This window comes from Rhineura floridana, chromosome 7 (assembly GCF_030035675.1).
Source record: "Rhineura floridana isolate rRhiFlo1 chromosome 7, rRhiFlo1.hap2, whole genome shotgun sequence".
Taxonomy (NCBI): domain Eukaryota; kingdom Metazoa; phylum Chordata; class Lepidosauria; order Squamata; family Rhineuridae; genus Rhineura; species Rhineura floridana.
The window spans coordinates 61,870,073-61,894,005 of record NC_084486.1 but is presented as its reverse complement, the minus strand read 5'-3'; the positions used below and the strand labels follow the sequence as shown (position 1 = coordinate 61,894,005).

The 23,933-nt window shown below is 40.1% G+C and overlaps 2 protein-coding genes across 10 annotated transcripts in view; one reads left to right on the top strand and one right to left on the bottom strand.

Moving 5' to 3' along the window:
- Window positions 1–12,020, top strand: part of ZRANB1 (zinc finger RANBP2-type containing 1) — a 65,089-nt gene extending 53,069 nt beyond the window's left edge. For all 5 annotated transcript variants that reach the window (XM_061635706.1, XM_061635704.1, XM_061635708.1 and 2 more), the window contains 3 exons: window positions 1,031–1,160; window positions 7,753–7,982; window positions 8,667–12,020. In XM_061635706.1, coding sequence (XP_061491690.1) covers window positions 1,031–1,160; window positions 7,753–7,982; window positions 8,667–8,885 — 579 coding nt within the window. In that variant the 3' untranslated portion in view covers window positions 8,886–12,020. The remainder of the gene's footprint in view (window positions 1–1,030; window positions 1,161–7,752; window positions 7,983–8,666) is intronic.
- A 1,215-nt stretch (window positions 12,021–13,235) lies between these two features.
- Window positions 13,236–23,933, bottom strand: part of CTBP2 (C-terminal binding protein 2) — a 303,109-nt gene continuing 292,411 nt past the window's right edge. For all 5 annotated transcript variants that reach the window (XM_061635711.1, XM_061635710.1, XM_061635712.1 and 2 more), the window contains 3 exons: window positions 21,256–21,383; window positions 19,805–19,922; window positions 13,236–14,675 (listed from right to left, as the gene is read on the bottom strand). In XM_061635711.1, coding sequence (XP_061491695.1) covers window positions 14,495–14,675; window positions 19,805–19,922; window positions 21,256–21,383 — 427 coding nt within the window. In that variant the 3' untranslated portion in view covers window positions 13,236–14,494. The remainder of the gene's footprint in view (window positions 14,676–19,804; window positions 19,923–21,255; window positions 21,384–23,933) is intronic.

Here is a 23,933-nt window from a genome sequence, read left to right as displayed (position 1 = left end):
AAAGCTCTGGTGGATCGTACCAAAAGGGAGAGTGCTGTTGCATTCATGTCCTGCTTGTGGACTTTCCATAGGCACCTGGCTGGCCATTGTCAGAATAGGATGCTGGACTAGATGGGCCTTTGGTCTGATCTAGCAGGACTTTTGTTAAGTGTCCAGACAAGCATTTTAATTCCCACAGCGGCCAGCCAGATGCCTATGGAAAACCCACAAGCAGGACTTGAGGGCAATAGCTCTCTCCTGCTGTTATTCCCTAATGACTGTCATTCAGAGGCATAGTGCTTCCAATCTTGTAGGTATTATATAGAAGTCATGACTAGTAGACAATGTTATCCTCCATGCATTTGTCTAATCCACAAATTACATCTGAGCATCATGGGTGTCACTTCACTGTGAGTATTTTCACATGTCACAAAATAAATATGATGTGAAGTAAAAAGACAAGGCGCTGGGCCTCCTAGAGGAGAAGCCTCCATGCTGGTTCAGTGTAATTGCCACTATGTTGGTAGTACTGAAGTGGCATCTAAGATTTCAAAATGCATTAGTCAAATTTGCTTTAATGTTGAAATTGCTTCTCTGTCCAAAACACAGTGTTGTACAGTAATTTGTACATGGAAACTTGAGAGAAAGTGATGCCTTTTGGCAGTGCTCAAAATATAAGATGCTAGAGGAAGTCTGGTACTCTTATCTTTTGTGACTTTAAACCCCTTTAGCCATTGGTTTTAGCAGGCTACAGGGGAATCATAATTTGTCTAAAAGTGAACAGAATTTGTAGGTGAAATTTGTGGATTTCTTTAAGCCCCACCAATAACTCAAACACCAACCCAGTGAAGTTTGCATGCACTACATTTCGGTAATTAAACTTTTCAAAATAACAAAAATTTCCAAAAATAATTGATTTGTAATTAGCATCTAAACAATGTTTTATTATTTCAGTTACATAAATTTTTGGTGAAAACAAAGCCTCAATTAATTACTCTGTCTTATATGATAGATGACATTTTTATTTCAAATGTTATTCTGTTTGATACAGCCTGGAGCAAGTTTGGAACAGACACACATTTTTGTACTTGCACATATTCTTAGAAGACCAATTATAGTTTATGGAGTAAAATATTATAAGAGTTTCCGAGGAGAAACTTTAGGATATACCCGTTTTCAAGGTAAGCATGATTTATAATGAAAAGCAAGGTTTTTAATTATAGATGTCAAGAAGTGTGAAATGTGGTACTTTGAACAAATGGCAATATATAATGTATCTGATATAGTAAATTTTAGCAGACTCCATGTCAAATAGTTACCCCTGTAGAAGTCTATAAAGGTCAATGAAATGCAAGGATTTATTATTTAAAATGCCATTAAATATATTTGTTATAGAAGGGATCTTTACATCCTTGATGTTCATATTTTTCTATTTTAGGAATTGGCAGAAGTGTATATAAAATATTTTAAGAGTTCAATGACTTTTCAGGGAATTAGTTGTCCAGACAGGCTTCTAATGGGATTTTTGTATTATTATTTTACAAATTTGTAAACTGTTTACAGCCTGGGGCCATCAGAGTGGTTTACAACAATATAAATATAAGATAAAGTACAAAAAGTTACAAATTCTGCAAACAATTAAAACAACTTGTGCAACGAAAACAATAAAAGCCATATAAGCTCTAAAACCACTCCTACAGATGTACAATTAATATTTCATAAATGACTGTTCTCAGGGTAAACCTTCTTAAACAAAAATGTCTTCAGTAGGTGTCTGAAGCATTGTGAAGTTGGGCGCCTCTTTAATTTCAGCTGATAATTGATTCCAGAGGGCTAGAGCTCCAGTTCATAATGGAGCAGCACTAGTGCTAAATCCTATTGACTGAAATAAAAGGGCTTATTATTTATAATATAGAACAAAGACAATACTGCCAGAAATCATAAACTGGCTTAGTAATGTAGAACAGTGTAAAATGCTTTCTATCTGATATATGCACCAACTGCAAGATTCTCTACATAAATCATTTCAAGCCAACCCTTCACAGCATTTGGACTGGAAAGAAGGGAGGTTTATAGCCCTTTAGAGTACTTCTCTAGCTGGATGAAATAAAGTAAGAACAGGAACTTAGCTAAAGGTTCCGGGTTGGTTTATATGGGGGAAAGTCAGTCCTTGAGGTATTGCGGTCCTGAGCTGTGTAGGGCTTTAAAAGTCAAAACCAGCACTTTGATCGAGCCTGGAAACTAATCAGTAGCCAGTGCAGTTGGGCCAGAATTGGTGTAATATATTCAGATCTTCTAGTCCCAGTCAATAATCTGGCTGATGCATTCTGCTCTAGCTGTAGTTTTCAAACTACTTTCAAAGGCAGCACCATGTATAATGCATTGCAGTAAGCTAGCCTAGAGGTTACCAGAGCATAGACACAACTAGGTTATCCCTGTCCAGATAGGGTTGCAGCTGGACCACCAATCAAAGTTGATGGAAGGCACTCTACACCACTGAGACAGAAGTGCCTCCAGTGACAGAAGTGGATCCAGAAATACCTGAAATACCTGCTCCTTTAGGGAGAGTGCAACCCCTTCCAGTTCAGATTGAACCTGATCAGACCCATCAAGTCTGGGGAACCGCCCAATAACAGTGCCCCAATCTTATCTAGATTCAGCTTCAGTTTATTGACTCTCATCCAGTCCATTACCAAAGCCAGACATTGGTCCAGCATCTACTGCTGCACATGCAGATGTAAAGGAGAAATAGAGCTGCACATCATCAATATATTGATAACATTGTTCATCAAATCTCTGGATAACCCCACTCAGCAGTTTCATATAGATATTAAACAGCATGGAGAATAAGACCTATCCCTGTGGGAATCCCATATTGAAGGCTCCATGGGGTTGAGCAGCAGCCTCAAAAAACTACTCTCTGGAGGTGGCCATCCAAATAAGACTAGAACCACCTCAAAGCAGTGCAAGCCAGCCCCAGTTCAGACAGTCACTCTGGGAGGATACCATGGTCGATGGTACTGAAAGCCGCTAAGAGATCAAGGAGAATCCACAGGGTCACACTTCCTGTCTCTCTCCTGATATAGGTAACTATACAGGGTGATCAAGGCAGTCTGCATGCCAAAACCAGTACTAAACCCCAGTTGAAATGGATGTAGAAAATCAATTTCAACTAAGAGAGCCTGGAACTGGCCATTTGCTTCAGAACCTTTCCCGGGAAGGGGACAGTTGCAAGTGGGCAAAAGTTATTTAAATTGCCTGGATCTAGAGAGAATTTCCTAAGGACTGGCCTTGCCATTGCTGTCTTTCTGCATGCAGAAGCATTGCTGTAATTAGGACATTGTCTTTAAAGGACAATGTTTAAAATGTCTTTAAAGACATTGCTGTCTTAAAGCATGCAGGGAGCCTCTTGTAAAGAGGAATTTATCACCTCCCTGGCCTAGCCAGCCCTTCCCTCCTTGCTAGTTTTAATGAGCTACGAGGGGCAAGGGGCCACATCTGTGTGTCCACATCCTTGAGGTGTACCAACTGAAATTCATCCAGTAAGACAGGACTACACTGTGCTCTAGATTCCTCTTGAGATTCTCCTTCAGTAATAGCAGAATTGAGGTCCCAGTGAATGCAAGTGATTTTATCCTCAAAGTGCTTTTCAATCAAGTCACAGCGGGCTGCTGTCGGTTCTACCCCCTCCTTCGGTCCAGAATGTTAAAGGCCCCAAGTTATCTGGGAAAGCTCTGTTGAACAGCACAGTATGAAATAGAAACAGCAGAGTGCTTTGCTGCCTTCACTGCCACTGAGTAGGCTCAGTAGTGAGCACTCACTAGTGTCCGGTTGTATTTGCCTGTACTTTTTCTCCACTTGTGTTCAAGCTATCTCTGAGCTTGTTTCATTGCCCTCAGCTCTGGTGCATACCAAAGGGCCAGCCAGGCTCTATCAAGTAGAAGACCATGCTCTGCCTGTTCCACAGATCAACCAGGGCTTCACCGGGAATGCCAGCTATGTCAGCCAGAAAATCCCCCGGAGCTACCTCAAAACCATTTGGATCCATTAGTCTCCAAGAGCACACCATTCTAATAGGTCTCCTGCCTCTGTAGAGGGGGAAAGCTACTGAAAGTTTAAATCACAACTGGAGATGATTGTACCATGACAAGGGACTGATGTTAAAATTCCCATTCTCAGATCACCCTTTTCTTGCCCAGTCAAGAACAACAGATCCAGCATGTGGCCTATTCCATACACTGGACTGATGATGTGTTGGGACAGCGCCATAGTTGTCATGGTGACTGTGAAGTCCTTGAATGTTGAAGTCCCCAGGACCAACGGGGGTTTCTCAACACCACATCTGAGACCAGCTCTGTCAGCTGAGGCAGGGAGACTGTTGACCAGCAAGGCAGGCGTACAGAAAACCTAATCTGTCCCAAGTGTCCAGTGCAAGGCACAAACACTCAGATTCCCACTTAAGCGTACAGGAAGCCGAGAGAGAGAGAGAATTCATGTAGATGAAGAGTTGCCAACCTTTTTGGACCCAAGGGCACATTTCAAATTTTGAGAGAGTGCTAGGGGCTTCAGTAAACTTCAGTCATCTTACTCCCTGCCCTTTTATGGCTGACGCTACCATCTAAGAGAAAGAGAGACCCCCCCCCCACATACACATATTACATGATTTGATTCATGGGACTGTGTTGATTATGATGGTAAGCGAGAAACTGGTATGCTGCAGGCAACAGGCTGCCCAGTGATGCACCAAAAAAAGTGGGGGGTCACCGCAAGGGGAGACACCACAGGGGATTACTCCTGTGGTGTCTTCCTTTCCGGGACGTCATTGTGGAGCAAGGACTTAACTCATATGAAACTGGGAGATAGAGAGAGGAAGGACCCTGTGTGAGAGGCAGGGAAGTAGAGATCTCCTTGGGTGAGAGACTAGGTGAGGAAAGGAAAGATCCCAGGTGAGATCTGGGAGAATCTTTCATTTTCTGTGAGGGTGGGTCCGAGAAATTAAACACTACTTTTGTATACAGAATAGATTATGTACTTGTACACTTTGTATCGTATGTACCCTGCTCTTGATTTTCTCCTCCCTTATTTTGTAGGTGGTTGTTATATATGTACTATGCAGTTGTATCTAATATTTTGTGTTTTATTATATATTTCTTATAATTGCTTTAACTTTTTGTATGGTATAGATATTATTGAAAGTATTGGCATATATTGTTTTTTTTTTTCTATGCCGTAAACCACCCTGGGGTCTTTTGATTAAAGGGTGGTGTATAAATGTAATTAATATATAAATAAATAAATAATCACTAACAAAATGGCTATCATGGGGGCATAATACAAAATTAGAGAGTAATTATGGTGAAGATTTTTCCATAATTGTATTTACGTTCTAGAAAAGGCTTGATGTATTGAATTTCTGCCTGCAATGCCGCTGTTGTGTGAACAGTAAGGAGCAGGTTATAAATAATTTAAATAAAATAAAGTGGAGAATAAGAATAAATGTTCTTTTCTCACAATGGAGGGATGTAAGAAGTGGGTTCTCCAAATAATCAGTATCGGGACCTGTGCTTTTAAACTTGTTCATAAATGACCTGGAGTTAGGACTGAGCAGAGAGGTAGCCAAATTTGCTGATGACACCAAATTGTTCAGATTTCTAAGAACAAAAAGGAATTGTGAAGAACTCCAAAAGGATCTCTACAGACTGAGTGAATGGGGATTAAAATAGCAAGTGCAATTCCATATAAGGAAGTGTAAAGAGATTCATCATGGGGCAAAAGTATCCTAACTTTATATATACCGGTATGGGGTTTGAACTGGCAGTGACTGGCCAGGAAAGACGTCTTGGAGTAGTGGTGGATAATTCAATGAAAATATTTACCCAGTATGCGGCACCTGTGAAAAATGCATTTCCGTGTTAGGGATCTTTAGGAATGGGATTGAAAATAAAATCGTATCATAATATGATTTATGCCAATATCATAATGCTGTTCTATAAATCTATGGTTCTGGTTGCTTCACCTCAAAAAGGACATCAGAAAAGGGTAACCAAAATGATCAATCGGCTGGAGCAACTCTCCTATGAGGAAAGGTTACAAATTGTGGATTTTTTAGTTTAGGAAAAAGGTGAGTAAGGGATGATGCAATAGGAGCGTAGAAGGCTGTCAATGACTGCTAGTCGTGATGGCTGTGTGCATCAGAGGTGCGATGTCTCTGAACACCAGTTGCTACGGAGTACAAGTGGGGTGAGGGCGGTTGTTCACATGCCTTGCTTGTGGGCTTGCTATAGATATCTGGTTGGCTGCTGAGAGAACAGGAGGTTGGTCTAGATGGGGCTTTGGTCTCATCTGGCAGTGCTCTTGTAACAACAAACTTATGGAGCATGATGCTATCAATACCTACTAGTTACAATGGCTCTTTGCTATCTCCAGGATCAGAGGCAGCATGCAGGGTTTTTTGTTTTTTTTTGGGGGGGGGAAGAAAAAGCAACGGAGGGCCCTGTTTGTGGGCATTTGGTTGGCCAGTGTGGGGAAACAGGATGCTAGAGTAGATAGGCCTTTAATTGAACAGTGCACAACCTACATTCTTAACAGAGCATTGTGCTAATGTTATTTTCTGTGGGTCCTCTTTGCCTTCTTGCCTTAAAGTAAGAAAGCATCAAGAGTTCCCAACTGCCTTTAGAGTCTTCTAGGGAGGTGGAGAGAAAGAGATCAATTATGGAGGCTATAGCCATGACTTGATTATCTTTTTTACTCCTCTGAGGAAACACTGGATGTTTTGTGTGTCTGTGCCAGATGAGAGAGAGGCCTGTATGGCATGCACAGTATGATGTAGTATTTTGCTGAAGAGCTGTGCCTGCTGTATGTGAGCTCCATTGCAGCAGTGGAACCTGATAACAAAGGGCTCTTGCAAGTCCAAACAATGTGTGGTTGACTGCTCCCTCCCAATACAGCATTTGGAATATGAAGTCAGAGCATATAGGTGAACATAAGTGGGGCAGTAGATGGGTGTAGAGTGCATAATACCATAATATTTAACTGTCATACATTGCCAAGTGTTAATCTTGTGAGGGCACAAAACAAGAATATTAAGTGAGTGACCCATTGGTCTCTTATCTGTTGGGAGGCATGCTGAAGGTAGCATCATGTGCAAATGCACAGGGCACAGTTTCTCTAGGAAAGGTTGCTATGCTACATATGTACTTGGATTACTCGCTGCTATTTTTAAACTCTCAAGGCAGGTCACGTTCCTGCTTTAGTTTTGCTGAACTCTGAATAACTTCTGATGTTCTAGAAGGGGTGGAGATTCATTTATATGTAAGGAGAGGCTGTGGGGAATAGATTGACAGTGTCAAATAAGTCTTCCACTTCTTTAACTACATAAAACAGTTCACATCTTAAGTTGATGCTCAGGCTTTGGTTATTGTAAAAAGGCTTGCATAGAGTATTTGTACTGATGATTGCCACTTACAATTGTTACTAGGGCCCATGGTGCTGAGAGCTTTTTCAATGCCAACTTAAGTAATAGAGTATGTGTCTAAATTTTTTACTCTGTGGCCAATAACACCATTGGAATATATTTACAATGTTTTATAACCATGAATCTAAAAAGAGTTGGCTTCCTAATGTAAGACCAATATTATGTTTTAAAGGCATGTTGAGGCATGTACATTATAAATTTGATTTGTATCATGCTTTCAGATTAACGTTTTCATCAAAATCATTAATGTACAATGTTCTATTGACTTAATCCCTTTCATCACTTCCTCTTCTTCTTAGGTGTATATTTGCCTTTGTTATGGGAACAGAGTTTTTGTTGGAAAAGCCCTATTGCCCTGGGCTACACGAGGGGCCATTTCTCTGCTTTAGTTGCCATGGAGAATGATGGTTATGGCAACCGAGGTGCTGGTGCTAACTTGAACACTGATGATGATGTTACTATTACTTTTTTACCGTTGGTTGACAGTGAAAGGAAGCTGCTGCACATTCACTTCCTGTCTGCTCAAGAGGTAAGCATTCAGACTCAGCCCCTAAGACATTGTATGACCAGTGGGGGGAAGCCTCTAAGGAGAACCTACGTGGTGATGTCTGCAGCTTGGTATATAGCTGTTGGAAAGGCTGTTGAAAACAGGTTACAGTAGATTGAATAAGGGACATAAGGTGTCTTGTGAGCCAAATTAATAATGTTGCCTTTCTATTCAGAAATGTGTCTTTTTTAAAAAACAGATGTAGTAATAAAGCTTTTGAGGAAGATCTGAGACTTTCCGACCAGAAATTACTGACAGAACAGTATGATTGATGTGCTGATACAAGGCAGAACAATTCAATCTCTGTAACTAGAAAGTGGAAATGTGAAAGCCTGCAAACGGCTACAAGACCCTTTAATAATGTTTAACCATTTGTATCCATATTAAAAGAGGAGTGAAAAGTTGAGAGTAGCTGAAATGGTAGATTTTTATTAATTTTTATTCATTGCATCCCTAAAGGTGGAGTAGGCATTCCAACAAGCTTTAACAATTTGTGTTTATAGAATGCAGAAGAAAAAAAGTAGAATATTTATGCATTGTATAGGAATTGGATTGCCCCTTTAAAAATCCAATTTACCAGGTCAGTCACAGGGCACAATTTTTCTTAGGTGTGGTCACTAGTCTGAATTGAAGCATGACCCAAGTCTGTGTGTTTTTTCTCTGAAGATTGGTAATGAGGAACAGCAGGAGAAGCTGCTCAGGGAGTGGCTGGACTGTTGCGTGACTGAGGGTGGAGTCCTAGTTGCTATGCAGAAAAGTTCTCGCCGGCGCAACCATCCCCTGGTGACACAGATGGTAGAAAAATGGCTTGATCGTTATAGACAAATTCGCCCCTGTACATCCCTTTCAGATGGAGAAGAAGATGAAGATGATGATGATGAATGATACAATTGAGATACCTGGCTGAGTATAATGTATGGCGACAGCCCCAGCACTTGGGGCATGCTCTAGCAGTTTGTTACACAATGACCCAATTGTAGCAGGAAGCGACCTGCATAGGATTTTTAATCAGCATGGAATTCAGAGGCTCAACATGTGTGTGAAGACAGCTATGTTGGTTGGACTACCATTTGTAAAAAAAGCAAAGCCCTAATTTTATTACCAAGACAGAAAACATTTTTCTTTCCAATTGTACACCTGGCTATAAATGTACCGCATGTACTCATGTAAGAAAGTTGTGTAATTGGAAAAAGTATTACCAGCTTCTTAAAATTATTGAAGAAATTTCTTTTGAATAAGGGCACTTAAAAGCACATCATAGATTAATATTTGTTCCTTTTGAGACTTACAGTAAAACTTGGTTATTCTACATCACTTCTTAAGCATTCTGACATACCATTTTATATGAAATCTTGCTAATGCCCAGGTCAGATTATGTGGCTTTTTTGTTGTTGAAGCCACATAGCCAGAGTAAGTCAAAAATACAAACAAGTGTATTATTTTTATTAAGATATGAGTTACTGTTGTGCCCATCATAATAAAATGAAATGCTAAAGGGAAAAAAACTATATGGAAGGGATGATAAATTTTGATTGAGTGAACTTCGTTTTTTCTAAAGGCTTCTCTGCTGTCCATTAATATTTTCTATCATTTCTTTGGGATATTTTTTTTCCTTCCAGTGTACTTAAAATCATCAAACAAGTACTGTTCCAGAGAGCTGTATTCTAAACAATTGTGTGGAATTTGCTTCATCTAAACTGAAAACTGCATTTTGTCCAAACCAGACCTTGCTGTGAGTTGTACAGTAGAAATTACTATTTTATCAGGCCTTTCCCCTTGCAACTTAAAATCACCTCCATTAAGGAGCACTCCTTGGTCATTAAAATTGAGTGAGAAAGCACTTTGGCAGTTTTCCTTAAAAGCCTTCATTCTAAAGTTTTTGTTTTAAAGTACTGTATATTATCTTTTCATGGTATGTAAACGTTGGAATTTTTTGCATGTTGATTGATTGTGGCCACATTTGAATATGTAAGTTTCCTGAAAGTATAAGTTCAGAATATATTCTCCAGTAGAAAATTCTTTTTTATTATACTTGATAACTCTAGCCATGCTATCTTGAATGGATACAGCCTATCTAAAACCTCATTTTAAAAAACACTAAAGGTTGAATAGTTTTGTATGCATAAAGCAGATCCTGATAAGCACTTTTTGAAGACCAATGATGGTGGAAATGGTGACAAGGAACCTCTTGCAAAATAGATTTCTTCGTTTGGACAGGAATCGTACACGTTTTTACATATATGTAAAAAATATAGGAACCCTTCAGAATTTGCTGCTTTTTCTAAATGTGGATTAGATGGTGTTGAAATGTACTTTCCAAAAATAATCCTGGTGATAAATCTACACTGAAATTTCTTCAAGGTACTACATTGGAGAAATATGTGAATTCAGTTTTTTCACTTTTGAAACAAGCATATTATGGATGGGTGTGTGTATGTGTATGTATGTGTGTAATTTGGTCATTAGTTGTCTCTTTGTGCATGTAGAGATTATCAGGTAAAGGTGCATATTTACCTGTGATGAGTCAAATTTCCTAAGTAGGAGAATAATTGGATTTCTTTTCTAAACCAGGTTCTGTTTTTTTTGTGCAATCCTAATTTTAGATTTTCTAACTACAGTCATAAGGTAAAATTTAATACCTTGTTTTCTTGCCTACCTTGCATAGTGAAATCCTCATATCTCTGGACCAATAGAATAAGCTAAATAATTTTGCTTTTGTGGGCGGAGTTTGTAAAAAAAAAAAATCAAAATCTGAGTCACTGTGCTGGTATTAATAGCTGATTCCAGTGGGATACAGTTATCTTAAATACAAGCATTACTACCCTAGAAGGGGGAAATTGCTAAATTTCCAACTGTCTTTACTCCACTGCAGTAACCAAGTCTGAAATATTTGGCATCAACTTGGATGAAACTGGTGCCATCTGGAATAAAAAGCACAACAATGTGAATCTTTACTGGCTTAAATTCACATATACTGTAGTACTACACAGGCTGAAACATTCAAATCCCTTCTTGTAGTGTAGTCTCAGTACATCCGTGGAGGTTAGCGGTTTGGTAGCTGTTATAGTCCAGGAAAGCAGGGAATGAAGTTGTGGTGAGCCTTGAATATTGATTGCAATAATGCATGGATCTCTAACTTGATGTCTGTTTTTTAAAAAATTAACTTTTTCACATGGTGTGAGCTAAGCTGCAATTGAGGTTTTTTATTATTATTATTGCACCGTTTTTACATTTCAGGGGCAAATTCTAGTTTGAGTTCGTAGCCGAGATATTTCCTGCTTAAAATATTTATTTTTCACCCATTGAATTGTTTGGTTGTACTTTTTGGATTTCAAAGCTTTCCCTTTAAGGAAAAGGCATGGTTTGGCAGCAAAATGGCCTTCCCTTTGCCATCTTCATTTTGTATCTTAATTACTTGTTTGAAGCTTTGCTGTACTGCAGTGAACCTGTGCTTCCTCAATTACTCTAGCATTTTATGAGCTCTTCAATGATATATTCTCTGTACTAAGGTAACTTCCAGACTTATGTATTTAATTTACAGCCTCCTCTAAAACTACATTTTCCTCTAGTTTTAAGTGGATTTTCCCCCTTCAAGTTAGTACCTGGAAGTAATATAAAGATAACTGCATCCAAGCAGCCAAATTTTGCACCAGGGGTTCCGAGCAGATTCACTGGGATAGATTGTCCTATTAGAAAGTATGTATTTTCATCAACATTAATTATGCCTATCTGAATGCCACTGCCTGGTTTAAGAACAAAGTTCCAACAATAGCAGCTTCTAAAAATCGCTAATGCCAGTGTAAATGTTGTTTCACCTTCATTTGTGTGGTTTCCTAAATGTTTCTGTAACTCACCAATGTTCCTCCTCCTGATTGCTCTATACTGGTGTCTAAGTTATTCATAATTGCAGTGTTAGATCATTGACAAAGTTATGAAGTTGACTCCCTTGAATATGTTCAAAGCTGGTAATGTGCTTTTCCATTTATTTAAATCAAAACAAATATAAGTTTTGTAACAATGGTTTGCTTTCTATTTGTCTATCAATTTATTACTGTTTTTTCTTTCTTTCTTACCTTCCTCATCCCCCTCTGCAGATTTCAATCTAGTCCTTATTTAGTAGCTAATTCATTTCAAATGGGCTCTGCTGTTGTGTTGTCAGCCAATATAGCCTGAATTAGGGTTTGTGATGAAATCACATTTGTGGCAACCTTGTGCTTGCTTGGCTCCAGTTCTTCCTATCCTGAAGTCACTTCTTCCTTTACTTCCGCGATCACAAAGATTGAATGAATGCATTGCCTTGTCAGTGTTGGTGGCAGCTTGTTTTTTCCTCTCATTCTTTCCCTTTGTTTGCATCTTCTTTTCCACATAGTTTAGCACTGTTTTCTAAAGGTTTCAGATTGTTGAGCATAGTTCTTAATAGCATGTTTAATACACAGATGTGTGTTAATATTTACAGCAGTACTGTAAGTATGGGCAGTTAAGTATCCTTGTGTTACAGATTCGGGGACTGTGGTTGAATGATTGGACAAAGGTCCCCTAAGTGAGTTTGTGTGGTAAAGTCATTTGAACTATAGGCTTCTGATGTCACAGTTGGCACAACAATAGCTCATAATTAGTCATGTGGGTCTCATGGGCCACTTTGCATGGGTGCAGCCTCATACTGATGAGAAGAGTTGGATTCCCATGTCAGACCTTTTGCCCTTCCAAATTCTGTGAGAGATGAGAGAAAAAGCAAGCTGTTGGAGTTATGCACTCTTGCATCTCCCCTGCTTCTACTCTAGTAAACCCTGTCCTCTCTCTGGCTACCTCCTGTACCCATGGCCTCAAGCTCAAAGGGGCCTCAAACTTACTATTTTTAATTTTTTGGCATTTGAGAAGTGTTGCAGCTCGTTTTTATGTGCATCACACCAAATTGTGACACATGCTGTCAGCTTAGAGATACAAAGAAAAGGGAGATGTAATTAGGTAAAAAAAACACAATTCTTTTGATAAGCATTTGACCAAATCTGTATCAGTTAACATCAACAATGACATTGTACAAAAGTGAGATTTTTTCCTCTAGCTTCTCAAGTCTGAAAAGCAATGTTTTGGAATATTGCCTACAGAGATGGATAATAATTGCCCTTTTTTATTCAGATCTAGGTTTTGGCATAGGTTACTGTCTTTTGTGTGACCTGAAAATGTGTCCTCGTTTTTAATAGGGTAAAGGATATGAAGGGCCTTGTCCAGCTGAAATTATAGAAATTGTCTTTTTATTGAAAACTGCACTGAACGCTATATGTCCACCTTTACAATAAACAAATACAGTAACGGTAACACACTAAAACAAAACATACTTCTGGTAGCCATTGGTTCTGGTTTTGTTTTGTTTGGGACAGCTTTTAAAACTTATTACAGAAACAGGAATGTACCCATACAAAGGCTCAGAATAGGCCATCTTTGTCAACAAAAAGGTGATGATTCACAAAAGACTATGAATATAACATGTAACTAGTTGATACAAATCTAATAGGATTTGTTAAAATCAGTCACATCTAATAACACATTTTGAAGTGTTCTTGTATAAAATATCACATGAAGAAAAGAAGACTTCAATGTCTAAAAAAGTGGGTTTGTTCATACAGTCTGACAAATTACCATAAAAAGTGTTTCTTTTTCCTGAGACATAAGGAAATGCAACATTAGTCTTGAACCCCTTCCAGCTCAAGACGTTTCCACTCAATCAAATAGCTGTGGATTTAAAACTGAGAAAAATATATTTGAGTATAAATGTGAAACGTAACACTTTTTTTTGCATCATCAGCACGTTATTGAGTGTACAGCTACTTTATTAAGTGTATCTTGCAGGAGAAGCATCCGTTTCTGTGGTAAAAGGCAGCTAGTTAGCTTGGGCCTTTTACCCCCTCTTCTCACCAAGATTCCTGACCTACATGACGGTAGTTAAACTTGAGTAGCATCCCTCCAGTACATTAGTGGCTGTATATAACTGCACCAAGCAAAACAGTTTTCCCATCCGGCTATCTTTCCTCAGGATGTACAAGGAGGAGCCAGGAAAGTGAGGAAGGAAAGGGCTGAAGTCACATGATGGTTTCCTCTTAATATCATGTAAGCTTTGTTAGAACTGTTGGACATGCTCTAAGAAGCAGGTATTTCAGTCACCTCCTATTCCCCAAAAGGGACTGAGCAGAAATATATATTCTTGTGATTGATGTAAAGATGAAGGAAACTTAAACACACAATAACAGAAGCTGATCAGCAACGTATCATCACATCCTAGTTTTCAGTGCTTCAGTAAGCAGGTGACTTCGTCTGGGTTCCCCCTCCCTCCCCAAGTCTTGACTCCTCTATATATATATTGTAGTTAACACTGGAACATCATGATGCGTCAGTCCAAAATCAACCTTACAAATTTTGTATCAAATTCCTGTCAGTTTGTGTGTTTTAGTCTTTTCCAATGTCTCTTGGTCCCAGATTGGAGTGCTTTAAATTATCTGCTATTGCTCATTGGGATGTTCCCTGTTGTCCCCATGTTTGGAGGGCTGATTAGGAGATGGAGCTTGGGAAGGATGTGCCACTGTTGGAAGATTGTGAGTAACGGGAATCCCTCCTGGGATGATACCTTCCATAGCTGCCGGAATCCCACCTGGTGTAACACTCACCATGCCTGGTGGATATCTAGGAAGAGATTGAATTCTTAGTTAAAAGGAGAACATTTAATGAATTTATATCCCACCCCTCCTCTGGAAGGAGCTCAGGCATTCTACAGAAAAAAAGGCTATGGAGTAAAAGACAACAACAACAAAAAACCACCACCACTCTCCAGCCCATTTCATTCATTGCCAAATCAACTTTCACTATACTGGTACAGCAAGATTTGTCTCAAGTTTTCCAAATAGGTTTGTAAAAGCGGGTGTGTGTGTGTGTGTCCAACGTAATATAAATTATCACCTTCAAACTTCGTTTCACACTGCTTTTCCAAACATTGTTTCAACACTTGCAATCATTTTTTCACACTTCAGAGGACCACAGGGTCCACATTTCACCAGCTGAGGGGTCAGCCTTAGATGAACAATCCACAGTTGCCATCCGTTCTTCCTATGACACCATTTTATTTATGTCAAAGATATCTGAACAGAAGATATGATTGACTCGTTTGCTGTTAATTCATTAGTACCACAAGGGCAATTGAAATGTTTTTTGTTGTTAGGCAGTATCTTTTTCTACTTGGAAAAACCTTTGAAGTACAAAGCAGAAAGGTGGGACTGATTCATGGGGATACTGAAAACTGAAATGGAAAGTGACCCACCTTGCATAAACACACACCTTAGATTCTTATTTAATTTTACTTCAGAAAAGTATTTTTTCCCCTTTCAGTGAAATGACATGTAGATCATGGCCCTCCCTCAATATGACCGCTGCTATACCCCTGGTACCTGAACCTAAAGGCAGGGTGGGGAACCGGGCCTCCACAGGCCACATCTGTCACCAACCCTTCTCTGAACCCTCTTCCAGGGCTTTTGCTTAGCTGGAATGTTTCCTTGAACTGTGATAATGCCTCTTTCTTGTGTTTGTCTATCAACCTGCTGGCAGAATAGGCTACTGTCTAGCCCTCTGAAAGTCAGTCATATCAATAACTTTAGCCACTTTTATGTCTGGCCCCACCCACCTCTGGCATGCATCCTCCAGAAACGTGGTCTTTGAACACAACTCAGACCACCCCCTGGTCTTAAGGTAACAATCTAAGTAACCATGCAACTGATTCTGGAAGCCCGAAGAGGCTTTTTCTACTGGTTTCCTTCAACAGGTACCCCCTGCCCTCATACAAAAATACTTAAAAACTGAGATGCACTTCAAAATTAGTTTGTGATACACGGCACACCAAAGAATTAAACCAAAAGTTTCACAGCCCAAAGAGTGTTTGTTAAAAAAATTGAGAGGAATAAAAATCATACTTGTCATTATTACTATTTAACATCTTAATCAGCCTATTTTAAATAAAAGAGCTTTATAATGAATGTTGTGTGCTGGGCTGTAGCTGTAAGATACTACAGTGGAAAAATTGTGCTTTGTGAGGGGGGGAAATTTGCTTTACATACTACACCCATATAGCCCACCAGTGGTGCAATAAGAACATGCTGCATAAGGAAAATTGCAGAAGACTTGCATCCTTCCAGGCTGGAATATCAAGTTCTTACAATCAACTGCTGCTGTAAAGTTTAAACAAACACAGTCACTGACAGTCATGACAGCCAGTGTGGTGTAGTGCTTAAGGTGTTGGACTACAACCTGGGAGACCAGGGTTGCAATCCCCACACAGCCATGAAGCGCACTGGGTGACCATGGGCCAGTCACTGCCTCTCAGCCTCATGAAAACCCTATTCATAGGGTCGCCATAAGTAGGAATCTACTTGAAGGCAGTACATTTACATTTTATATAGACAGTCATTCTCTTATGAAGATTAAAAACAAACTCAATTTGAATGAGTGTTGGTTTTAGTTGCAATTTCTTAAGGAGTAAGAGTGCTAAGGAGACTTTTTGGCAACCTTCATGGGTGCAGAACAATAGTGGAACTATGTAATTCTTGGCACTATCTGGCTATAAGAAAGGTAAAGTACCCCCTAAAAAACACAGTGGCTAAGGAGCATATCAGTTTTTTGTGCAATGGCCTGTATGTATCTTGCTTCTAGTGGAAAGGTAGGTTGATTGCAACAGCAGAAGCAAATATCTAATGCTTTCCCGTTGATGTCCTTGGGATTTAAGGCATAATCCACCCAAAATTTAGCACGTATACATTTGCTAATTTCCATCATATCCTAAGAGCAAGTTCTAGCCAGAGAAGCTTGTACACATAAATTTGAAGGGTGCTGCCTGATGACTCCAGTCCTGCTCTGGACAGCCCATGGGGAACTGCTGCAAGAAGGGAGAAGCTGAAAAGCCCGTGTGTGAGCGGAAGCAATCTTGCACGTCATTGGATCAGTCTATGGGATTATAATTATGCCGCAGTTAAATTTACAACATTAAATTAATCCAACTTGCTGAATGCAGTTGCATCTTTGCATTGATTCTGCAGCCTGCGTAAATTATATTTGCTATTCAAGCTGGCATATTCTTCCACAATTTATTCTACTTCTAATAATCAAGGTAAATAGCAAGGAGTTACACATGGCAATGACTAGTGAAGCCTGTCTCGAGTTTTTAGGATTTCACTTAGTATTACATACCCGCTTTCCAGGCCTAGCTTCAATGCCCATTAGGGCTAGAAACTTTTTTTTGGGGGGGGGGGCTGATTGCTTTCTGCAACCCAATAAACTTGAGTTTATGAACAGTATTGTGTGGATTCCACGTTTTTACGTAAGTGCAGAAAAAGCATAAAGCTAAGAAAGATGAGATGCTGAGAGAACAATGGACAGAGATCTGATGTGGCTACGAGGCCAAGAAGTGTAGTTTTAACTAGCAGCAAGACGAAAGACAAAGGTATGCGGTAAGAGCATAGGAGGAGCCCATGGTGGGGCCACTAGATAGACTTTGAAGCAGGCTTTTATGCTAGAGAGCTCTAGAAGACATGTTTTGCTGGCTAGGAAACACCAGTGTAAGTTATTTTCTAACAAGCCCATCATCTAGGGCAGTGGTTCCCAACCTAGGGGCCAGGACCCCCAGGGGGGCCGCGAAGTAAACCAGAGGGGGCTGTGAACAGTAAAGAAATGAATTATTTATTAATTTTTTAAAAAAGTCTTCACTCCCTCTACACTGTCTGCTTTCCGCTGCCGCTGCAGATGACACCTCCCCCTTGCTCCAAAGGAGAGGGGAGGCCTTTTGCTGAAGCGCCAGAGCGTCTTTCAGGAGCACTAAGGGCAGGCATCTGCCTATAAAATACATGGCAGATGCCAAAGGAGGCTGAGGGTGGAGCTACCAGGAAGAAGAGGGGATTAATATCACTGATTCCCGTCTCCTTGCACTGCCGCTACTGGCAACGCCCTTACTTAGAATGAGAGGAGAGGGCTTTTTGTGAAGCAAAAAGAAGCAAGGCTGCAAGGAAAGGCAAATTTTCTCCTTCCTTCCTGGCAGCCAGCCTGCCTCCCTGGGGGGAGGGGGGTCACAAAAAAATTTCAGCTTATAAAGGGGGTTCCGTGCTCATAAAGGTTGGGAACCACTGATCTAGGGCTTTCTTACCGCATAGATTATTCATTCGGCTGTCAAGGTCAGTTCCAGGTTGACAATGATTAGGGACAGTCATGGGTCAGTATAAATATACATGAGAAATGCAATGAAATGGAAGACGATGGACCACAGGAGAACAAAGTGAAGAGGGGCAAATTACTAAATGGCATATGGCAGTGCTCTAACACCTAATTAGAATCTCAAACACTGCTGTAGATGGAGAGAAGGGACATCACATCTGATGTAGTGTACTCCAGTCCATGAAGGCTTAGCATCACAGCAAATCTGTTTATTCTTAAGGTGCCACAAGACCCCTTTTTGCTTTATTTATTAAATTTATATCCAGCCTTCCTGTAACATGGCTATCCCTCGAGAATTTGACACCTAGGTAAAACAGCAATTCTGGCTATTCAAATAGATTATGTATGATAGGCTCTTTCCCCATGTTGATACTGTCCATGCATACAGGGATCCCCAGAGAACTCAAGAGAGTCCTGTTTATACCCTACACACACCTACCAACCGTTAGTGCTCACAGAGCTCATGTAATGTAACTGCAGGAGGAGGAAATATGGGAGCACAAATTTTCTCAACTACTTCAGTAGACTTATCTGCATTTGTATGGGAAGGTAGAGAGAAAAGGGGTGTATGACTGAGCTCCACTGGAATCCATGAAGGAAGTTCCATATCCTATGTGTTTAGGATTGCAGATGTTATTTAAAACATGGGGGGGGGAAATTCATTGCAGATATTTGCCTCCTTTTTTTTTTAAAATACCAGACCATGAATAATCTGGTACCTGAGAGCCACCATAAGTATTTGTCATTTGAGGAATTTAAAATGAACTATTTATTTTAAAAGCCCTTCAGGGACAGGGCAACACTTTCTCCCCATGCTTAAGTCATTTTGTGAAAACGTGGTCACTAGCTTTTCCTTCAAAGAAAGCACTGCCTCGACAGAGGATGCCTACATTACCTTCCAACAAGTTACTGACATCTGTAAATTTATTACACAATGAAACTATAGTCTGGAAATGCCCTTAAAAGGACTGCCCAGCATTTCTAGTGGTTAAAGAAAACTCTCCTGTAAGACAGATATTACCACTTAACATTATGTGGTGTGTGCCCTATAGTTCTAAATTAATTAATATTCCATCCTTCAGCTTTTACCAGGTCAACAATATATCAATATACCTCTCTGTGTGTGTGTACGCACGCGCCTTAAGGAACACTGATTATATTTTCACTCCAAACTATGGGCTGAGTTGCTCAGATGCCTTCCAGAAGCTTCTTTTGTCAGGTAGAGGTGGTAAATTAATAGCAGGTGAATTAGTGAGATAGAAACTGCAGAAAGGCATTTCAAAGAAGGCCTTATTCAAGGGTCTATGTGCAACGAGATACTTGTGGAGATGCTATCTCTGAATAGTCAGTTACGCATTGATAGAATAAAGAAAAGTTTTCTATGCAGGAAGCCTGAATACACCACTCCTGAAAAGCAGCCATACTTGAGTCTCATGCAAAGACATTTTCTGAGAAATGTTAGCATGTGTGTAACTCATTTTTCTTCACCTCCAGTTTTGGGTATGGATCTGCAACATGATGCTTTATTTAAAAAAAAAAAAAGGAAGCCCCTTTCTCTCTCTTACCTGTATGTGGCACCATTGAGCTCTGGATGAATGGCTTGCTGATCTATTACTGACCAAGGAGCAGTTGTGACAAAGAATTCCTTGTTCACACAGTTTCGTAGGCTTTCAGGGATCCGACCTGAGGTAAAGATTATTCAAATTCAAAAGAGGGTCAGGCACAAATCGATCTTATTGATATGCAACAAACTATATCCAACTTTGTTTCCCAATTATAATTGGAAGGGGAGGGCACACTTTACCTTTTCCCAAAATTCAGAATTGTGGAATTTGCTTACAAGCCAAACAGTATGCAGTGCCCCCCCCTTGATTCAACTGCCAGAAGCCAAATAAAATTGCTTTGAAGGGCTAGATGGTTTCCTACCCCTTTCCTGCACTAAGATACTTTACAAGCCCCATTGGACTGTACAGCTCATTGGTCGCTCTGCAAGCCTCACTGGAAAGAATTGAAGGTGCCCAAAATATTGTAACTTTCTCTGCTTATTACTATTGGTAGTTATCCCAAGAATAACACCATCTAAGAGAATGGTTGAGTATCAACCCAATAAGACAGGAAGGCATGCAAAAAGAGATCTCAACTTCTTAAATATATGCATGCTATAGCAGTGCCCGTTACATGTATGGCATATGTGTTGGAATGTTGGAGCCCTAGTGAAGATGTGACACTCTCAGTTATCCTGCAAATACTCAGATAAAGGCCCCATCCCTTTCATTAGTTCTTTCCATAATTAATGTGATTTCCTACCACATCAATATGACCAAAGTAGTGCTAGTCAGCCCACTTGTTGTTTTGCTATTAAGAGTGGAACAATGACAAACGCTTAGCCAAGTAGTCAAGATAGCTGTGTGGTGCACTAACAAACTAAATAGGTGGTCGAATATTGGCATACACATTCAAATGAGAAGCAGTGTGAACAGGACTACCTATTGGCAACATCACTTTGTTTCATCATTGATGAATCATTGGTAACTGACAGAACTTTTCACCTTATTGAGCTTTCTGAATGGTATGGAACCATGGTTGAACTGATGGCTTGGGGGGGGGAGAGAGAGAGAGAGAGACAGAGAGAGAGAGAGAGACAGAGAGAGAGAGAGACAGAGAGAGAGAGAGACAGAGAGAGAGAGAGAGAGATTAACACTGTGGCTGATTTAAATGTGAATCACAATCACCCCCCACACACAATCCATGGAAACAGCAGAATGCATTTGCCAGGGCTGGTATATGCCATGTGGTGGTATAATCTTCAAAGGTTCTTAAGCCTATTCACTGGTGCATGCATGTGTAACCAGTGCCTGGAATATACAATGCTGGAAGGGAGACACTGCACATAAGGTAATCGCCTTTTAAATGCTGTATTGCCGGATAAAGCACCAATACAGACAAACATTTTTGGTAGGTCTCTCATAGGACCCATTGCATTTAAAACAGCCTATGGGCAAGTGTTTTGCTGTACCTGTGATAGCTCGGCGTATCTCGGTCGCAGCAGCTTCTCTCATCTCCAGTGAGGCCTGCTCACTATACCAAGCAGTGTGTGGTGTACAAATTAAGTTAGGAGCATCTTTCAGTGGTCCTTGGGCAAAGCTACAGAAAAAAACCCCAAAGAAACAAAGTTTGAAGCTAAAAATATTCACAATAATGCCTTTATATAGAGTTTCCTTTCACTTTCCTATTGTTGTTCCCAGATATGTGTAAAATAAGGTTAGATAGCTATGACGAGTCACACACATTGACCACATTTGGAGAATTGTATCTCGGCTTACTAACAGAAATATACTTGTTTGCCTGCACACACAGCCCATTTTGAGGTATCTAGCAATCAAGCCAGAAGTCTTCAATTAACCACAATTTTGCCCCATTTTACCCAAACTGGAGAACAATGGCTACTAGGATTGGAAAATGCCAGGATCTTATAATCACTGTTTTAAGTTGGTTTAAGATCCTGGTTTGTTCTAAACCTTGTAACTGTGGTATCCAAACCAGGAGACGACAGTTAATTGCTACATACTGCAAAAGGAAGAGAGAAGGAACTGCACGTGCAGGCAAAAGGCCTGTGTATATCTTGTCCTGAGCAGAGATATGATGGACCAAACTCAGCCACATTCGCTCCCTCACGCACACTAGTTTTGTTAAAAAGTTGGATTTTTATACAGTAAAACATTCTCATCCAGATCTTGCTCGACATGCTGTGCATCATCTGGCTGCTCATTTCATAACCATCAGTGCTTTGCACATGTCTTGATCCCAGACTTGCTTCTCTTTGATCTTCCAATGGTATCAACATAAAAGTTTAATTTGAGGGAAGGCTAAACACACTGCAGTGCAAGTTGATATAAAATGTTGTTTTCAGTACACATCCATAGGTTATCGTGGATGCTGCATTAGTGCTTTCAAATCAGATGTGAATTATTCAGATAAGATGGGCTGATGGCCCTTTGCAAGATGATTTCCAACGTTGCTCTCTTACTCTGTTTAATCATTCTTTGGCCGCGCTGACACATAATGGTAAGCCAAATCATGGCTTAGTGCAAATTTGCTGGCTCCTGGGGAAGAATCCACAGCTGCTTTGCTCCTCCCTTGTCCTTTCAGCTTAGCTTAGTATGGCATAGCAGTTAAGCCAAGTTTTGGCTTAATGAAAGGGTGGGGAAAGTTTGAGAGCCACATTCCCTTCTGGACAACCATCCAAGGGCCAGAGGCAAAAGTGGACAGAATAACAAATGTACATTTTACATTGGTACAGTAGTCTGCTTTCTACACATACTCACTCACCCCTTTGTACCCTCCATCCAGACATTAGCAGAGTTCAGCCAGGCAAAAACACTTCTGGTGTGAAGGATGGCAGTGAGTGATGTGGCCTGGGGAAACTTCTGAGGGCCAGACACAGAGGCCAGGAAGATCATATTTGGCCCCCAGGCATGAGGTTCCTTTAACCTGGGTTAGTATGTTGTCTGAACCCAGGATCATGATTAAACTCTCTCCTGTTCTCTTTAACCATGTTTTAGAGCCAAGTTTTTTTTAACATAAACAGAGTTGATACAACCACAAATTTCAAAGAGCCTTGCCAAATAGTAAGAGACAAGTTAAAAAGAGTTATCCAATGACAATCAGCCAAACAGAAAAAATAAAATGGAATCCCTTTTCCAGTTTAATCAGCACCTCTAAAGAAAACAACTTTACAATGCTTTCAACATATATTCCGATTCAATATCTGACAAATCTCTTGGGGGAGAAGGTGTCCCACTAAGAAAGCTGTCGTTTTCAGACCGGGTGCATATGATATTGTTAAGATGGGGTGGTAGTTATTAGGAATACAGGAAGGTGCCTTATCGTCAGACCATAAGCTCACTAAGACTGACACCTGGAGTCCTTCTCTGCCCTACCTGGATTTGAACCTGGAAGCTTTTTATGAAAAAAAAAACCTAGACCGACCCCACCCTGCATGTGAACAGAGAAATATGAATACCACAAGTAGCTAATTTGTACCTCCATTTGCACAAATAGCTCCATTGTATCTAATTTGGCTCTTTAGAGATTTCAACAGGACACAGAGCCCATGAGATATGTCATTCCAAAGCCATTTTATAAAACAGTATTTTTGTAAGACAGAATGGGAATTATATAGGGTGTTTTTTCTAGCAATCATTGGAATCTCCCTAGTCTGCCTTTTTACCTAGCTACTATGATGCATCTTTTCTGTGGTGAGTATGTCTGAAATCAGGTACTCCCTAGAAATTGTTTTCTGCAAATACTGTTACACAGTAAGTGTGGGATGTCAAAGAATCCCTTCCCAAATGGCAAATGCAAAATGTGAAAACTTTGTAAAGAAGCTTAGGCAGCATGTCTCCTGCTATGTAGGAGCTGTCTCATTAAGAATTCAATGCAGAGTTAACTTACGGTACAATGGTATACACATTACTTCAGAAGTAAGTCTCTCTGAGTTTAATGGGCTTCACTCCCAGGTTGGATGGGAACCTAGGCTCTTTTTTAGGACTGGCATTGGGAGAGCGGGGAGAGGATTCTTGTGCCTTAACAGCTGTATCCCCACAATCAGGAGCAGCAGGGCATAGCTGACTTCCCATGCCAAAGATGTGGTTGTCCAGAGAAGCAACAATGACGGCAGTCTCTCTAATTTTG